This window comes from Lutra lutra, chromosome 7 (assembly GCF_902655055.1).
Source record: "Lutra lutra chromosome 7, mLutLut1.2, whole genome shotgun sequence".
NCBI lineage: Eukaryota > Metazoa > Chordata > Mammalia > Carnivora > Mustelidae > Lutra > Lutra lutra.
This window is the reverse complement of record NC_062284.1, coordinates 80,940,404-80,960,586: the sequence shown is the minus strand read 5'-3', so window position 1 is coordinate 80,960,586 and position 20,183 is coordinate 80,940,404. Positions and strand designations below refer to the sequence as shown.

Genomic DNA, 20,183 nt, shown 5'->3' with positions numbered 1-20,183 from the left:
TGTTTGGCAGGATTCACTAGTAAAGCTGTCATGTCCAGGGTTTTTCTTTGTATGAGGGATTTTTTATTTTTTATTTTTAAAAAAGATTTATGTATGTATTTTAGAGGGAGAACACTTGTGGGCAGGAGGAAGGGCAGAGGGAGAAGGAGAGAAGTGGACTTCCTGCTTAGTGGGGAGTTCAAAGACACAGGGCTCAATCTCACAACCCTGAGATCATGACTTGAGCCTAAATGAGGAATCAGATGCGTAACCAACTAAGCCATCCAGGCACCCCTGTATGAAGGATTTTTGATTACCAAATTAATCTATAAGTAGGTCTTTCCTGTTTTTCTTTTTCTTCATCATTCAGTCTTGTTAGGTTTTGTGTTTCTGAGTTATCCAATTTGTTGGTGTTCAGTTGTTCCTAGTATGCTTCCAGTCCTTTTATTTCTGTAGAATTGGTTGTAATGCTTCCACTTTCATTTCTGATTTTGATATTTGTGTCTTTTTTTCTTAGTGGACCCAGCTAACATTTTGTCAATTTTATTGATACTTTAGGTGAATCAAGTTTTGTTTTTGTTGATTTTTCTGTTTTTTTTTTTGTTGTTGTTGTTGGTTTATTCCTAGATAGTTTTGTTTTTTGATGCCATTGTAAATATGTTTTTTGTGGTAACTTTTTTTTTTTTTTTAAGATTTTATTTGTTTATTTTGACCGAGAAGGAGCAGAAGTGAGGGTAGGGGTAGGGGTAGAGCAGAGGGAGAAGGAGAAGCAGGCTCCCCACTGAGGAAGGAGCTGAATGTGGGGCTCCATCCTAGGACTCTGGGACTATGACATAAGCCAAAGGCAGGGGCTTAATTTACCAAGCCACCCAGGCTTCCCTTTTTTTTTTTTTTTTTTTGCATTTACTTTTTAAAGTGTTTATTTGCTGAGATGATGCTACTAATGGTGCATTATGACCTGTAAAAATAGCTCAGAATTCATTGTCGATGAAACTTTATTAAACATTGTTTCTTGCTGCCTTCTGACATGCGCTGGAGAAGAATGAGGCACAAACACAGCTGCTAGAGAATGGGAGCAGGGGGCCACAGTCTCTTATTTAATTGTGTGTGTGGTTTTTTTAATCCCTGTCAGACATAATCTTTACCTTTTAAGTCAGAGTATATAGATACTACGTGATGTGAGGTCATAAGGCCACATCCAACAGTCATGATATATCTGTTATTTTCTTTTTACCCTCATCTTCACATAGTTTGGGTTAGGAGATGTCCTTTTAAAAGTATTTTCTTGATGAACTCTCACCTTTTTTTGTCTTTTGTGTTTGCGAATTATCTCCCTTCAACTCCTTTTCAAAAGCTGCTGTGAGATTCTTGCTTTTTAAATATAGTAGGTGCTTGTTTAATGTACTAAATTCTGTTATGGATGGATGGTTTTTAGTATGAAAATGCCAAGACAAGAAGTGAAAATGGGGCGCCTGGGTGGCTCAGTGGTTAAAGCCTCTGCCTTTGGCTCAGGTCATGATCTCAGGGTCCTGGGATCTAGTCCCGCATTGGGCTCTCTGCTCAGCAGGGAGCCTGCCTCCTCCTCCTGTTTCTCTCTGCCTGCCTCTCTGCCTACTTGTGATCTGTCGGTCAAATAAATAAAAAAAAAGTATTAAAAAAAAAAAAAGAAGTGAAAATGAATTCTCACAATAGAGTAAGATTCTAGTGCCGGCTTTTAGTATAAGCACATAGACAACAGTGTAACCTTCTAATAGGAAACATTACCACTTGTACCACTTTTTTTTTTTATTCCTTTAGAGGGCCTTCTGACTTTCACTTAGTTTCAGTGCCTTTCTCATTGGAAAAATCACTGATTACTGCTTTTTTTTTTTTTAAGATTTTATTTATTTAATAGAGAAAGAAGCAGAGGGAGAGGGAGAAACAGACTCCCTGTTGAGTAGGGAGCCTAATGCAGGACTGGATCCTAGGACCCCAGGGATCATGACCTGAGTGGAAGGCAGACAGTTAATTGACTGAGCCACCTTGATGACTCCTTTTTAAGAAGCAGAATTAAATGAGCTTCTTTCATCTTTTTCCATTGCTAATTATAGTATGCTTATAAGATCTGGAAATTGGAGTCACATAATGCTTTTAGTATGTGATAATGGTTTTTGCCTTTTTTTTTTTTCTTTTTTTCTAGTCAATACAAGGATGGTTCTAGGGACGCTTGGGTGGCTCAGTCAGTTAAGCATTTGCGTTTGGCTTAGGTCATGATCCTGGGTCCTGGGATTGAGCCCCACATTGGGCTCCCTGCTTGGCAAGGAGCCTGTTTCTCCCTCTCTTTCTGTCTTGCCCCCCATACTCTTTCTTGCTCTCTATCTCAAATAAATGAATAAAATCTTAAAAAAAAAAAAAAGAATGGTTCTATATCTGCAAATTAATAAACATGATACATTCCTTTAACATAATGAAGGGTAAAACCATAAGATCATCTCAGTAGATGCAGCATTTGACAAAATTCAGCATCCTTTCTTTTTAAAAAATCTTATTTATTTATTTATTTATTTATTTATTTATTTGACAGAGAGATCACAAGTAGGCAGAGAGGCAGGCAGAGAGAGAGGGGGAAACGGGCTCCCCGCTGAGCAGAGAGCCCGATGCGGGGCTCGATTCCAGGACTGTGGGATCAGGACCTGAGCGGAAGGCAGAGGCTTTAACCCATTGAGCCATCCAGGCGCCCCTCCAGCATCATTTCATGATAAAAACTCAACAAAGTGTGTTTAGAGGCAACATACCTCAACATGATAAAGGTCATATATGACAAGACCACAGCTAATATACTTAAGGGGGAAAAGCTAAAAGCTTTCTTTTAAGATCAGGAACAGGACAAGGGTGTTCACTTCTCACTTTTATTCAACTTAGAACCGAAAGTCTTAAACTTACCAATCAAACCAGAAGGGGTAAAAAGTACCCAAATTGGTAACGAAGAAGTAAAATTGCCACTGTTTGCAGATGGCATGGTACTATATATAGAAAATCTTAAAGACTCTACCAAAAAACTATTAGAACTAATAAATTCAGTAAAGCCACAGGATACAAAATTAATATACAGAATTCTGTTGAATTTCTATTAACTGATAACAAAGTGGTAGAAAGAGAAATTATGAACAGACACTTCTCGAAGACATGCAAGTGGCTATCAGATACATGAAAAAATGTTCATCATCACTAGCCATCAGGGAGATTCAAATTAAAACCACATTGAGATACCACCTTACACCAGTTAGAATGGCCAAAATTAGCAAGACAGGAAACAACATGTGTTGGAGAGGATGTGGAGAAAGGGGAACCCTCTTACACGGTTGGTGGGAATGCAAGTTGGTGCAGCCACTTTGGAGAACAGTGTGGAGATTCCTCAAGAAATTAAAAATAGAGCTTCCCTATGACCCTGCAATTGCACTACTGGGTATTTACCCCAAAGATGTTTTGAAGGGGCGGGGGATGGGAGGTTGGGGGAACCAGGTGGTGGGTATTAGGCAGGGCACATATTGCATGTAGTACTGGGTGTGGTGCAAAAACAATGAATACTGTTATGCTGAAAAGAAATAAAAACAACAACAACAACAACAAACTGAAAAAAAAAAAAAAGAAAACAATGTTTACATTTGCACTAGAAAGAGTGAAATACCTAGGAATAAATTTAATCATGGAGGTGAGAGAACATTATTTTGAAAATCAGGAAGCACTGATAAACTGAAGGGGGGGGGTGCCAGGGTGGCTCAGTGTGTTAAGCCTCTGCCTTCAAATTGGGTCATGATCTCAGGATGCTGGGATCAAGCCCTGCAGTGGGCTGTCTGCTCAACGGGGAGCCTGCTTCCCCCCCCCCGCCCCCCCAACTTGTGATCTCTCCCTCCCTCTGTCAAATAAATTAATAAAATCTTAAAAAAAAAAGAAATTGAAGACGACACGAACAAATGGGAAGTTATACCATGTTTGTGGATTGGAAGAAAATTAATATTGTCAAAATCTCCATACTAATCAAATTCTATAGATTGAGTGTAATCCCTATTAAAATATCAATAGTGTATTTAACAGAACTAGAACAAATAATGGTAAAATTTGTGTGGATCCAAAAAGACCCATGGGTCAAAGCAATCATGAAAACGAAGTACAAAACTGGAGGTATTGGTAGTCCCATATTTCAAGATACACTGCAAATCTATAGTAATGACAACAGTGTGGTGCTGGCATAAAAATAGATCAACAGGATAGAGAACCCAAAAATAAACCCATACTTACATGATAAATTAATCTATGGTAAAGGAGGCAAGAGTATACAACAGAGAAAAGACAGCCTCTTCAATAAATGGTATTAGGAAAAACCAGACAGCTGCATGCAAAAGAACGAAAGGAGATCACTTTATTACACCAAACACAAAATAAACTCAGAATGGATTAAAGACCTAAATGTGAGACCTGAAACCGTAAAATGCCTGAAAGAAAACATAGGCAATAATGTCTTGGACATTGATCTTAGCAACATTTTTCTAAATATGTCCCCTCAGGTAAGGGGACAAAAGTAAGAATAAACTTGGGACTACACCAAAATGAAAACCTGCAGAGTGAAGGAAACAGTCAACAAAATGAAAAGACATCCTACTGAATGAGAGAAGATATTTGCAAATGATATATTTGATAAAGGGTTAATGTCATATAAAGAACTTAAGACAACTGAACACCAAAAAAATAAATAAAAATAATTAACAATCTGGTTTAAAAATGGGCAGAGGACTTGAATAGACATTTTTCCAAAGAAGACATATGGATGACCAAGAGACATGTTAAAAGATGTTCACATTATTAATCAGGGAGATGCATAACAAAACCATAGTGACTTATCATCTTAGACCTGTCAGAATGGCTGATATAAAAAAGACAAGAAATAACAAGTGTTGGTGAGGATGTGGAGAAAAGGGAACCCTTTTGCAGCATTGGTGGAAATGTGTAAATTGATGCAACCACTGTAGAGAACAAGATGGAAATTCCTCAAACAATTAAAAATAGAAATACCATATAGTCCAATAATTCCACTAGTGGGTATTTACCCACAGATGAAGGAAATGCTAATTGGAAAAATTTATGCACCCCTATGTTGCAACATTATTTACAATAGCCAAGATATAGAAACAACCTAGGTATATCCACTGATAGTTGAACAGATAAAAACGATGGAATATTACACAATGGAAAATTTCTCAGGGATACAAAGAGTGAGATCTTGCCTTTTGCGACAACATTGATACATCTAGAAGGTATTATGCTAAGTGAAATAAGCCAAAGAAAGACAAATACTATATGATCTCACTTTTATTTGAAATCTAGACAAAGTAGATTGAACAAACAAAAAAACAGAAAAAGAATCATAAATACAGAAAACTAACTGGTGGTTGCCAAAGGTGAGGCGGTTGGGGGGATGGACGAAATAGGTGAAGTGATTTAAGAGGTACAACTTCCGTTACAGAATTGGTAAGTTAGGGAAGAAAAACTCCCCATAGAGAATATAGTCAGTAATACTGTTAGGGTGTTGTATGGTGACCGTGCTGGTGACTGCACTTAACTGTGGTGAAAAAAAAGAAAGTTGATGCAGGCAAAAAACCTAATCAGAATTTCTTGAGGCTTTAAAAAAAAAAAAAAAAAAAAAAAAGCTCTTGAGGCTGTGTGATGAAATTGACATTTCGCTTTTGCTTTATAGTTCAAGAGAGTCATACGTGCTACTTTTCCCTTAAGGTATTATATTAGACTGTTAGGTTCTGAATAGTTACCATTCCTCCTAGACGTTTTTGTTTGTTTGTTTTGAAATTTGTATTTGGAAGTGTTATGTAGCTGTTTAACATCTCAGGTGTTAAGGAGTTATAGGTGATTTCTTTTTATTTCAGAGAGAGCGAGTGAGCAGTGGTGGGTTGGGGCAGGCAGGCAGTGGAAGAGGGAGAGAAAGAATCTTAAGCTGGGCTAGATCTCACAACCCTGAGATCAGGAGAAGAGCTGAAAATCAAGAGTCCGACTTTTAGCTTAACTGACCGAGCCACCCTGGAGCTCCTCTTTTTTCTTTTTTCTTTTTTTTTTTTTTTTTAAATTTGACAGAGATCACAAGTAGGAAGAGAGGCATGCAGAGAGAGGGGGAAGCAAACTCTCTCTCAGCAGAGAGCCTGATGCTGGGCTCGATCGAATCACCCTGAGATCCTGAACTGAGCCGAAGGCAGAGGCTTAACCCACTGAGCCACCCAGGCGCGCCCCCCCCCCTTTTTTAAATTAAGGATAATAGAGGAACACCTGGGTGGCTTGGTCAGTTAAGCATCTACCTTCTGCTCAGCTCATGATCTCAGGGTCCTGGGATCTAGCCTCGAATCAGGCTCCCTACTTAGCAGGAAGCCTGCTTCTCCCTCTTCCTCCACTCTTCTCTGCTTGTGCTTGTGCACCGGCACACACACACTCTCTCTCTCTCTCTCTCTCAAATAAATACATCTTAAAGGATAATAGAGAAGAGCTAGTTTTGATGGCAGTGGACATTTGTTAAACATTAAATATCATGTTTTTATTAATCAGTTTGATTTAGCTGGTCTGCTGGCTCTTTCTATTAAAGAAATGAAGAGATCCTAATTTAATGGGTTAAATTATTCAGCTGAATTTATTTGTTCTGAGTCCATTAATCATAATTTAGGTTACTAAGTAACTTCCTTTTTCTTAATCAACAAATAAACCTGTGGGTTATCTCAGCAAAAGCATTCTCCTCCATGTGAAAGTTAATTTTATTGTATTTACATGCATAATGGCAAATGTCTCCATACCGATGATAGTCTCTTTAAGCATTACTCTTTAGTGTGGTAAAGGGGCCTGACATGATAGGAGGGGCCAGGAAAAGATAGAGAGTTGCCTCTCACGGAAATGAGGCAGTTAAAAAGACAAAAATTTCCTCTCACAATAGAAAAATGACAACAGAAAGTAATGAGGTCTTTGAAAATATGGTGGCTTTACTTAAACTATTTGCAGTATTGTGCTGTTATTGTTTCAAGAATTGAAAGAATTTGGAGTGGGTGCATGGAATAGAAAAGATGATAAATTTTTAAGTATTTCATAAAGAAAATGCTTTTGAGGTATTATTACTGTTTTTTGAAACAACCATTATCTCATTTGGGGAAAAATATTTTATCTATTTACGAAAATAATATTTTTTAGTTCTTTGTGACTTAGGAAGTAGGTTCAGTTTTTATGTATAAAATTTCCTTTTATGATTATGTAAAAGTTATTAATATTAAGACTTTAAGATTATAAACAAATAAATTGACTTACAGTTATGTTTATTTATTTTTTATTTTTTTTATTTTTTTAAAGATTTTATTTATTTATTTGACAGAGATCACAAGCAGGCAGAGAGGCAGGCAGAGAGAGAGGAGGAAGCAGGCTCCCTGCTGAGCAGAGAGCCCGATGCGGGGCTCGATCCCAGGACTCTGAGATCATGACCTGAGCCGAAGGCAGCGGCTTAACCCACTGAGCCACCCAGGCGCCCCTGTTATGTTTATTTTTAAAATAATTGTGTTACCTAACAAAGTTTGGTTGACTGTTTCTATGCATTACAAAACTTGCTGTCATGTTTTCTTGTTTTTGGTTTCCTGTGTATCATTAGGAAAAAATGAAAATAAATGAATCTTTTATATTTTTAGGCCCGGATAGCATTTTTGCAAGGAGAAAGAAAAGGTCAAGAAAACTTGAAGAAGGATTTAGTAAGAAGAATAAAGATGTTAGAGTATGCATTAAAACAAGAAAGGTTTGTGTGCCTCATTTTCTTATATGTGTAATATAAAATAGAACAGTTTTCTTTTTTGTACTAGTGTACAGTGTATTTAAAAGCTCTTTGAAAGATTGAAACCCTGCCCAAAATACAAGATGATACTTTGATTCTTATATGGGAAAAGAAAAGATTTAAACCTTTTTTAAAAAAGATTTTATTTATTTATTTGATGGGGGGAGCAGTGAGGGAGGAGAAGCAGACTCCCTGCTAAGCAGGGAGCCTGATGTGGGGCTCCATCCCAGGACCCCAGGATAACTGACTGAGCCACCCAGGCGCTCCAAGATTTAAATCTTTAAAATTGAAATAATATCTGGTTATGGAATCTAGGTTTTGGGGTTTTTGTTTCTTTAAAGATCAGGAAAAATTTATCTTTACTCAGGTGTTTGTGTTAATTGGATAATTTACATTTTTTTCTTTCACAGCAGCGCACCTTTTTTTTCTAACTTCCTTTGCAAGTAAAGCTTAAAAACAGACAATTTGTATTATGTTCTATTTGTTATCAGAGAAATATATACCAGTATTAACTGTGTGGAAAAAGAGAAAGCATTTTCTTTCAACAATTTATTATTGAATTTTCAGGGCAAAATATCACAAATTAAAATATGGCACAGAACTGAACCAAGGTGATTTGAAAATGCCAACCTTTGAATCAGGTAAACTTGATTCTTCCATTAACCTTCTCCTGACCTAATTCAAGAAAAAATGGTTTAAGCTCATTTTTATGTAACAGCCATATTTTCTTCATTCTCATTTTGCTTTGATAGCATTGGTTTGTCAGATTATTGACTACTGTAATATTATCTAGTGTTTTGGGGGAAATAATAAATGAATAAGGTAAGTAGCTTTATCTACATCTCAGTCCTGAGGTTATTTATCCTGTTTTCCTTGTGCTGAAACTTAATGTAAAATTGTGGGTACATTTTTGGAATTAACTAGAGGTGAAAGGTAATGAAACAGTTCTTTCTGTGCCTTATCCCATATGAGCTTAATTTTTTATTATTAGAAAGGTGTTTTCATGTGGAGAAGCTGTGATTAACAGTTTAATTCTGAAAATTGGAAATTTGATTGAATTTGAAAACCTCATAGGCAGCCAAATAAGGGTTAAGAGAAGGAAAAAAAATCTTCGCTTCATCTTGCACTATACTAAATTTTGCATCTGCTCTAAACTAAATGGATATTGAGGACGAGAGTACTATCTGATGAGCAGTTATGCTGCGAAGAGACAGCTAGAATAGGAAAAGGCTAACAGTTTACTGGTAAATTTAGGGTTCTGTATGATTACAATTTCAGTAGTCTAAACATCTAATTATGAGGATTATTTTGTTTTATACAAATTAGGAATATTATCAGTTTCTTATTTCAGGTACATTTAGAACTCATACACATTTTGATGGTGCAGTCAGATTGAATTCTGTGCTGTTCTTGGATGCTGGTTACTAAGACAAGGAAAAAGTGTGTCTTTATTTGGATATGCAGTATTTCCTTTCCTTCTATACTTGTACCATATCCAATAAAGTCAAAGTGTATATGGTAGGGAAAAATAAAACTTAAGTATGGACTTTTTTTTAGTTAGGTGGCACAGTAAATTTTAAAAATTTTATTGGTTTTTAGTTTGATATTAAATACTGTTAATGTTAAATACTTAGCAAAACACTTCATACATACAACTTGCAGTTGATTTAATTTTTCTATACTTAACTAATTTTACCATTTATTATATTTCAAGTTGTTGGCATACATATAAAATTAAGGAAGAAAATATGAACAGCATGGGTTTCCTTTTTGTTTTTTAAAGATTTTATTTATTTGCCAGAGAGAGAGGCAGGCAGAGGGAGTAGCAGGATCTCTGCCCAGTGAGGAGCCAGATCTGGGATCAGGACCTGAGCTGAAGGCAGACGCTTAACCAACTGAGCTACCCTGGCATCCTGCATGAGTTTCCTTTGATCTGGCTTTTCAGTGATTATGAAGATTTGATAGTAGGGAACAGTATTATGGCCTAATCCTTGGAAAAGCAACAACAAGTGATAAAAAGTTAGAAAGGTCTATATATTTTGGGCCTTGTTTACTACAGTAGTCTTACTGTAGTTAGAGGGAGTAGAGTAGCTTCACACAACCTAATGGATTCAGAACTTTTCTTTGACTCCTTTTCTTTCTAATATGGTTAGAATAGTCACAAAATAAATATTCACTTCCTAACTTAAGGGCTATCCCCCCTAACTTGGTCTTCGTAAATGAGAGGAAGGTGACTAGTTGCAGCTGCCTTGTTCCTGGAGCTATAGTTAGAATTGGCTAGTTGGTTTCAGTACAGCTTGTAGAAAACAGATAGATCTCTATTGTCCACAACTGAGGTAAGATTAAAAACAACTGTTTTTGTCTGTATAAACTTAACTATTAAAACTTCCTCAAAATGAAGAATAAATGACATCCAATTATTTTACTTAGGGAAACAACAATAGCAAAATAGATTGCTTTTATTGATGTAGCAAAACTTCATGGTGTTGAGTAGGGGAAAAAGACAAAAGGATGGGCTAAATACAGCATGCAAACAAAATGGAGTGAAATTATTTACATCAAAGTATAGCTCAAGAGAGCTATTGAACAAATTGGTATTGCCTTTTATATATGCACAAAATCAAAATGTAAAGAAGTGTAAAATATTGTCTTGACTGAAGTACAAGATGTGAATGTTTTTGTACCTCTGCCTCAGTAATACCAATATGTATATGTATTCTAAACCTAACACTTAGAGAAAGGGTTGTATCTAAATATGTAAAGAGCTCTTTTCATGCCTTTAGGAAAAAAAAAAATCTCTAACAGTAGAAAAATAGGCAAAAGACTTGAAAAGTCAGCCCATAAGAGAAAATATCCAAATGGCCAATAAGTAGATGAAATGAAACTCAATTTTATTAGTTACTGAGGACATAGAACCAAAGTGCAGTGTATATAATTAGAGACCTATCAGAATGGCTAAAATAACATACACAAGAGAAAAAAGGTGAAGTGTTGATGAGGATTTAGAACAACCATACCTACTGGGTTTGAAATTGAAAACTGATTGAACTGCTCTGAACGTGGTTTGTCAGTGATACTAAAGGAAACATAGCCATAGCAGCATGCTCTATGGCCCAGTAATTTTGCTTCTAGGTATTCTACTCCTTAAAAGGCATACATATGTTCATCATAAGGCTTGTGTATAGTATGCTGTATTAAAAATCAGGAAACAACTTGAATGACCTGCAGTGTTAGAATGAGTACATATACTGTGTAATATTTTAACATAGTGGAATGCTCTTTAGCAACAAAAGTAAGCAAACTGTAACTACACTTGACAACATGGACAGGTAACATAAAACTGAAAATTGATACAAACGATTTTGTGTGTATCAAATTAAAAAATTAATTTAGGTTTTATAGTTTATCAATTATAAAACCTAAATTAATTTTTATAATTATAAAATTTATAATTTATAATTATAAATTTTATTTATATAATATATAAATATATAAATAAATATATAATTTATAATTATTTCTAATATAAAATTTATAATTTATCAATTATAAAACCTAGATTAATTAAAATTAAAAAGGGTATTGATACCCTTTTTAGGAGTGTCTAGTGACTAGAATAGGGCACAAGGAAAGCTTTTGGGGTGCTGATAAATGTTTTGTTTCTTCATTGAGGAACTGGTTACATTGGTGTGTTAAAAAATTCATTGATCTATATGCTTTTGATGTACTTCAGGGATATCCTTAGCAGCATTATTCATAATAAGGAAAAGTAGAAACTAATGTCAACATTAGTGGACTCGTTAAATAGGCATATACTTTCTTTGGAATAATAGGTAATCATTTTATGATATTAATCTAAATTACTATCAAGAGAATGTTGAGAATATTCAAATACATTGTCAAAAGCAGCTTATGCTACAGTGCACACATTGAACCCCCCTCTTTTTTTAAAGAAAGAAGTTTATATATGTATTTTGAGATGAAAAATAGGACTAACACTATTGGTGATAGGATTTGAGGCAGTTATAATTCTTTTAAAAAATATATTTTTTCTCCAGTGGTTATGTATTATATGTAATTACACGGTAAACAAATGGTATAAATAGAAAAAGTTACAAGCAAAAATAAAGAGGCTATTAGGATGAAATAATTGTTTCTAGAAATCTTAGAAATTCATGTGTTTGGGGGAAGAATGAAAAGATGTTAATAATGGGATTATTAGGGTTAGAGAAGTAATGCCTGCTACCAGTATTTGTTCTCATGACTTTGAGGAGTCTAGGAGCCTGTGAGCCATGCTAAGGGTTCTCAACATTCAATGTGAAGGCTGATCTTCTATGATCCTCTCTTCTCTGCTTTATTTTAATTTTCATAATGGGACTTTATAGGAAAATATTTCTATAATATCGTTCGTGCTGATACATAGTTTTAAGTCTCTAGGGATACTTATTTTTTTTTTTTTTTAGATTTTATTTATTTATTTGACAGAGATCACAAGTAGGCAGAGAGGCAGGCAGAGAGAGAGGGGGAAGCAGGCTCCCTGCTGAGCAGAGAGCCCGATGTGGAGCTCGATCCCAGAACCCTGGGATCATGACCTGAGGAAGGAAGAGGCTTTAATCTACTAAGCCACCCAGGTGCCCCTCTAGGGATACTTATTGAGAGCTTGACTCACTTCAGATTATAGTATTTTTTTTTAAGACTTATTTATTTGCTTGAGAGAGAGAGAGTGGGGAGAGGGGCCCAAAGGAGAGAGAGGAGAGAAGCAAGCCACCCACTGAGTATGGTGCCCAGCATGGGGCTCCGTCTCATGACCCTGAGATTATGACCCGAACCAAAATTGAGAGTTGGATGCTTAACTGGCTGAGCCAGCCACCCAGGCACCCCTGTATTATTTATTAAACTCTCCCTTAATGCGTATACTTTTATTCCAGAATAAAATATGACTTTTTAATTGTAGTAGAAACTATTTTCTGGTTTAAGTTTTAGTTCTCAAACTGAAGTTGATTATATGAAGTGTTATGATATCTACTTAAAGTTAACTGATACAGACTCCTAAGTTATTCAGTGGTTTTATATATATAAAGTTTCCTAAGTGCTGATTTTGAATGCTTAAGTAAATATTAAATACAGCCTTTTAATTTTAAAAGCATTCAACCCAGCAGAATTCAGGTAGTTAAAAACATTTATTTTTTAGCATTTCATTTCAAAGCCTAGTATTTTGGTTTCTGAATCTCTAGTAGAGTTTATGTACTCTTGGGTTTTCCCGATGTTAAAACAAGGAGGGTCATACCTGAGTTTTGTAAGTTATTGGGATAAACACATTTAAAATGAGTGACCCACAGTAAATACTCAATAGTTGTTAATTTACTTCTGTTCTTGATAAAATATTTAGTTATATTTTGTGGGATTTTATCCCTGGGAGAACTTCGGCAATATTTTCTTAAGACTTGAAATAATGCGTATGAAATCATCTGGTTTTTGTGTGTGTGTGTGTGTGTTAATTTTTAGAAGAAACCAAAGACACAGAAGCTCCCACAGCACCTCAGAATAGCCAGTTAACGTGGAAGCAAGGCAGACAGCTGTTAAGACAGTAAGTAATGGTTCATTTTCAGCTTTAAGGATCTAGGTATGAAAGTGCTTATATACAGTCACTCGCAAGTGAAAAATTGTTTGGTGATAATAGGACAGTGTGTAGAGTTTTCCAATTGCTTTCTTGCTTTATTAGACTATTGGATCTTTTTAAAGTTTGTCTCCTCTGAATGTTCCTTTGAACACTACTCAGGATGATGATGTTTTCTTATTTGTGGGGTAGAATGTCATAAAAACTGGATGACTGGAAGGCAAGAATAAAAACAATATAGAGTTCATACTTGAGGATACTCTCATTCCCATCAGTGCAGAATTCACAAACTTGGGTTAAGTAGGAGTATTACTGGTTTATAGAGGAATTCAATTGGTTATCTGAAACCTTTCATAAATGGCTTGCCAAATCCTACTTTTTACTTGAATTTTTGAGGATCATTTTGATGTTTGAATTCTTTTTTTTTTAATGTTTGAATTCTTTGCTGTATTAGAAGAATTATGTGGCATATCTTATTATCCTTAATCTATTTTTTTTTGGCCATATGTTTTTAAAGCTTTGGTATCTGTGTACTACTAATATCCTGGGTAATTTACAATTATTCAAACTTCTCAACTATATAGATGTTTAACTTCACTTCAGTAACCCAGTGAAATGTGGGGAGACCCTTCATCTTGTTATTACCTAGAACTTACCTTACTCTGGAATATTCCATGATCCAACATTTGTCTTATATTCCACCTTTTCCACCCCAATTCCCATGTTGTTTGCTCTCTGACCTTACCTTGATTCTTACCTTAGATTCTTGACTACTTTAATTTTCCCCTTTGGCTCCTTTAGCTCTGGTTGGTTTTATTTTGTTTATTTGTTGATGTGGGCTTTTCTTGTTTTTATTTTTACCTAGTTCCAGCTTAGACCAATCATCCATCACCCTTTTGCTAGTACCCCTAGCTTTCTTGGTGCCCTCTCTTAACCCTCTCTCACCAGTCATTTTACTATACCCACAGTATCCCACCCCCAGTTCAGTCTTGCTGTCTGCTTCTTCTGTTTCTAATTAAATCTTGGAGAAAAATCACAGAGTCCTCTGAATGCCTTTGTTATTAGTTTATATATATATATATATATATATATATTATATATATATATATATATATATATATAATATATATATATTATATATATATATTTTCTTAGTTTCCCGTACAAACATTGTAGAGAGCCTTTCTTCATAACCCTGGCCATATCCTGCTCCCATTACCCTCAGTAGATACTCTAAACTTTTACCATATCTCAGCCCATTCTCCCTTACTTATTAGAGCACCTCAAGTTCTACTTCACTGAAAATATGAAGGCTGTCAGATGAGAACTCCCGTAACTTTATGCTTTCCTTTCTGTAGATGTATTTAAACCTCAAATTTATCACTTTAGTTTCTGATGTTTCATTCAAAGTCTTGAAACTACCAGTCCAAACTCTGAGTGACTAAAACTTGAACAAGCTTTAGTAAAACAGATTAGTCTTTGGAAGGATGCTAGAGTAGCTAGCAGAATTGAGGAAAGTGCTGAATAACTGAGTATCCAGAAGACAAGAGCTGACATATACCTGAGGACTTCTTAGGGAATGGAAACAACCATGATACGTTCTTATTCTCTGGTTTTCTTCTCCTCTGTATATCAGTTTTAATCTTTTCTACTGAAAGTCAGAATTGGCTTACTTGATCAAATAAGTGAGTCAATTATTTTTACCTAGTTGTGTGAGATCTTGGCTGCTCATTCAGACCACATGGTTAGAGTGTGATGGCATTTGTTCCCCCAAAAAAGAGAATTGCAGTTTTTAGAAGAGTGCAGTAGCTAGAGAAATCGGTTGTACAGTATTTCTCTTATAAAAACCTAATGTTATTGTCTGGATTAATATTCTGTCTCTCCACATCTTTCCCTGAGAATAGTTTCTCTCTTTCCCTGAGAATAGTTTATAAACTGAGAAAAGTTTATCTCTGTAGTTTTCTTTGTTCATTTCTCAGCTGTGTACTCTGTTTTCTACTTTGATACCAGACTGAAGCTACTGACAAAAATACTTAAGAGACTTTTTTTGTTCCTATTTCATCTTTTGGAAGCATTTGACATTAACTATTCATTCTTTTTTGAGCCTTTTTTCTTACTTAATCTCTGCTGTCATTTCCCATCCTTATTTCTCAAGTGCATTCTTTTAATTTTCTTAGATTTTCTCTTATTTTTCTAGTCCTTTAGATGTCTGTGTCCCCAGGCTTTCTATTCCAGAGTTTTTTCTCAGGGTAACTTCATTAAAATCCATGGCTTTAAATACCACTGAACACTGATGACTCTCAAATCTATATACTGAGTCCAGTCTCTTCTGAGCTTTGACCTTTTTTATTATTGTGCCTAATAAATGTTGTCACTTTCATAGATACTACATGATTATGTGATAGTTACCGTATAAACCAGATTTGGACACCTTATTCTTCATTGCATTGACTAGAACCACCATCTATGTTAGAAATCTGAAAATTTTCTAAAATTCTTTTATCTCCTTAGATTCTTTTTTTTTTTTTTAATATTTATTTATTTGACAGAGAGAGAGAGAATCACAAGTAGACAGAGAGGCAGAGCGAGAGGGAGAAGAGGACTCCCCACTGAGCAGAGAGCCCGATGCAGGGCTCGATCCCAGGACCCTGAGATCATGACCTAAGCCAAAGGCAGAGGCTTAACCCACTGAGCCATGCAGGCGCCCATCTCCTTACATTCTGCTGTCATATTTATTTGTGCACCATGTCTTTAAGATTATATCTTGCTTATTTTTCTCACATTTATTAGCTTCAGTTTTATTTCTTGTTGTTTTAGTATAGTAGTGTTCTAACTAATTTCCCTATCATTGGCTTTCACCTAAAAATCTTAGTGTCTAAGACACCTTTTAACATCCTTCCTTAGCCTGTCAAATACTTCTAGAAGAAATTCTTCATCACACAAAGCCATTCATGACCCATTGTGTATTATGTCATAATATAGTCCCTTTCTTCTTTTCAGATCTCATCCTAGATCCTAAGTTAGATATAAAGAAAGTCTCAGTACCAGATTTTAGGTCCTAGAAGAACAACTAACCTGTGCATCATCCTCTGGCTAAGAACCCAGGTTTAAACTTAGAATGTTGCAGTACTGAGATTTAGTTCTACTCATTCTTTACCACTTGGTGGACTTTTTTTTTTTTTTTTTTTTTAATATATCATCAACTCCTAAAGCTTTTTAAGGTTCTTGGGCTTTTTAGGTTTCACGATAATTGTCCCTCAATTAGTGTTAGCATACTATATGCTTTCTTAATTAAATTTTGGTTTATAGTTGGCCTTGTTCTCTTAGAATTGGAACTAGTCTATAGAGAAGGTTTTGTGGCAAAGGAAGATTATATTTTAGAGATTTATGGCTTTTTCTGAAATTCCTTGATATGATTTTGAGTTAACAAGTTTGTAGGTCTTAATATATGAGTTTAATATTTTAAATTTTCTCTTATAGATATCTTCAGGAAGTAGGTTACACAGATACAATATTAGATGTACGGTCTCAGCGGGTAAGGTCATTACTTGGACTATCCAATTCAGAACCAAATGGATCAGTAGAAACAAAGAACTTAGAACAGATCCTGAATGGAGGTGAATCTCCTAAGCAAAAAGGACAAGAAATCAAAAGGTATGATCTGTACTTATCGGTTAACATTGGTTATATAATGGATACTATGAATCTCCTTAACATGTTACTTTTGTTAATTTTTAAAGCAGGTAGAGTTCAGATTTAAAGACTTTTTTTTGCTCCTCCATGGTACCATGGGCAAATTTAAATTGATCTCTCAAGTTTTGATACCAAGAAATTGACTATAGTTCTGAAATAGGCACAGATTTAAATTTCAGTTTTAGAGTAATTTCATGTAGTTCAGAGCTACTTTAACATCCTGATTTAAATTTTTGATAGGGTATTTTCAATAAATTATAATGGTACTCTATAACTAGAGTAGTAATGGTCATTTACACACAAGTATGAAAGAAACAAGGTTTTGTGTTATGTTTGCTGTCAGAAAGCCATCAGTTAATACTTTTTAAAATTTAATGTATTTACTGAGATAAAATTCACATACTATAACATTTCTGCCATTTAAGTATGTCTTTTATTTTAGGATATTCAGTCTCTCAGCCATCACCACAATCTTAGTTTTGAAAATATTCATCATTCCCAGCAGGAACCCCATACTCATTGGCCAGCACTCCCCATTCTGCTCTGTACTCATTTCACTACCAACCCCAGGCAACCACTAATCTACTTTGTTTCTATAGATTCCCTATTCTGAACATTTCATATAAATGGTTATTTTGTGAATGGCTTCTTTACCTTAGCATAATGTTTTTTAAGCTTCATCCATGTGTCAGTGATTCATTCCTTTTTTGCCAAGTAATACTCTGTTCTATGGATATATCACATTTTGTTTATCTATTCCTTATCAACGAAGTTCCAAACTCTTTTCCAAGTGGGTAACTAGAGGGGTATAGCTCAGTGGTAGAGCATTTGACTGCAAAGTGGGTAAACTATTTTAATTCCCACCAGCAATTTCTTCATGTCCTCATCACCTTTGATGTTTTTTATCTGTCAGACGTACCTTTGGTTAATACAGACTTGATAAATGCAAGGTGTTAATAAGTGGGTAGAATTTTTTTTTTAACCACTAGATGTCACCTTGAAACATAGGTTGGAAGGACGTAGAAGAGAAAAAGAGAATGGAAAGAAGCAAAATGAGTTCCTTGAGTTCCTTTAGAGCTTAAGAAATGAATGCTATGTATTGTTTATAAACTAGCATTATTTCTTACCTTTGCTGTATTTCATGACATTATGCTTTTGTTTAAAACATGTACTGAAAATTTCAAGTTAACATAAACCTTTGCTTTAGGGGTTTTATTTCTGAGAAATAAGGCCTCTTCAGTAACATTTGACATCAAATAGAGCTCTTATTTTCTTTACTCTGGATTTCAGGAAGCACAGAATATTTTTGTGGTATAAGAGAAAAAGCAAAAGTATTATGCATTTTTAAGCTTGTTAGCTAATCAGGCTGAGTAGTTCATAGAATTTATAAATATTTAGAGGAATGAAGTTTAGCACACCTGAATCTGAATTAAATTTCCACACCAGACTTAATCTCCTTGTAAAGCTCCTCCTTGCCTTTGCAAGATTAAGACTTTAGTAGGTTTCTTTTCTATTGTGTTTAAAAAAAAAAACAACACATAACATGAGATCTTTCCTCTTCACAATTTTTAAAGTGTATAGTGCAGTATTGTTAACCATAAGCACAATGTTATAGAGTACACCTCTAGAACTTTTTCATCTTTCATGACTGAAACTCTGTACCTATTGAATAGCAACTCCCTAGTTCCTCCTCCTACCAGCCCCTGGCAACCACCATTCAACTCTATGTTTCTATGAGTGATCGCTTTAAGTACTTCATGCAAGTGGAATCATGTAGTGTTTGTCCTTCTTTGACCACCTTATTTCACTTAGCATAATATCATGAAGGTTTAGCATGTTGTAGCATATGACAAGATCTCCTCCTTTTTTGGCTAAGTAATATTCCACTGTATGTATATACCACATTTTCTTGTTCCATTCATGTGTCCACAGATGTTTAGGTAATAATTGTTCTTAATCAAGTCTGACTTCCATCTTAATGAGTATACTTACGTATTCTGAATCTGCACTAATGCAGGTATGTGTGGTTCAGCTATTATTCGGGCCTTTGAAAACTAGGAATGAGAAAAATGATCTAACATGTTGAGATTTTAGCAGAAGGATGTTTATCACATTCTTATTTATAATAGTAAAAAGTTAGAAGTAATCTTAATGTTTAACAGAGCAGTGGCAAATTTTAGATCATATTATTAGAGGTTTAATGGTTTAGAATGTGAATTCTGAGGAGGACTGACTAGGTTTAAATTGTGACCTTGCCACTTATTAATTATGACTCTGGGCAAGGTACTTAACCTTCCTGTGCCTCAGTTTCCTCACTGGTAAAATAGTGATGATAGGGTTAATGTGAAGAAGAAATGAATTAATAGGGAAGCGTTTAGAACATAGTAAGTGCTAGTTGTGGTGGAATACTGTGTATCCTATTGAAATGTGACCCTACAGGATAATGTTTACTAGATTTTGCTGAGTGAATGTCGCTCTTGTATTTGTTGGTTTATTGGGGAGGGGGGTGTTTTTAATGCACAGTGCATCATGTCACAAAGCATCTACTTTATGAGGATTCAAGGACCACAGAGTTCTCTTAGGTCTTGCAACTGGAAAATCTTTGCTGCTTCTTAGTAATTGGTTTGATTTACCTGTGAACCTCCAGTAGTTGCTCTCTTTCTCTTTACTCTGTTTGGATTCTTGCCATATTTGTGCCCTGCAGACGTGCTCCCTCACCCCCATCTGACTTTTAGCCTTTTACTTAACCAACCTTGCCCTTGGCTTCCGTTTTATTTTCTCCTCATCTGGACATTTTAATTTTGTTTTTTAAAGATTTTATTTATTTATTTGAGAGAGAGTGAGAAAGAGCATGAGAGTGGAAAAGGTCAGAGGGAGAAGCAGACTCCCCGTGGAACTGGGAGCCTGATGCGGGACTTGATCTTGGGACTCTGGGATCATGACAGCCGAATGCAGTTGCTTAACCAACTGAGCCACCTTAATTTTCTTATTCTGTTGATGTTCTTTTTACAGTGAGAGAGGATAGTGAATACATAGTTGGCAATGAAAAAAAAACTA

General features: G+C 35.3%; 1 protein-coding gene across 1 annotated transcript in view; it reads left to right on the top strand.

Moving 5' to 3' along the window:
* STRN3 (striatin 3) overlaps positions 1–20,183 on the top strand; it is a 120,405-nt gene that overhangs the window by 50,453 nt on the left and 49,769 nt on the right. The window contains 4 exon segments of the mRNA XM_047737946.1: positions 7,677–7,780; positions 8,384–8,457; positions 13,322–13,403; positions 16,914–17,150. Of these exon segments, the coding sequence (XP_047593902.1) occupies positions 7,677–7,780; positions 8,384–8,457; positions 13,322–13,403; positions 16,914–17,150 (497 nt within the window).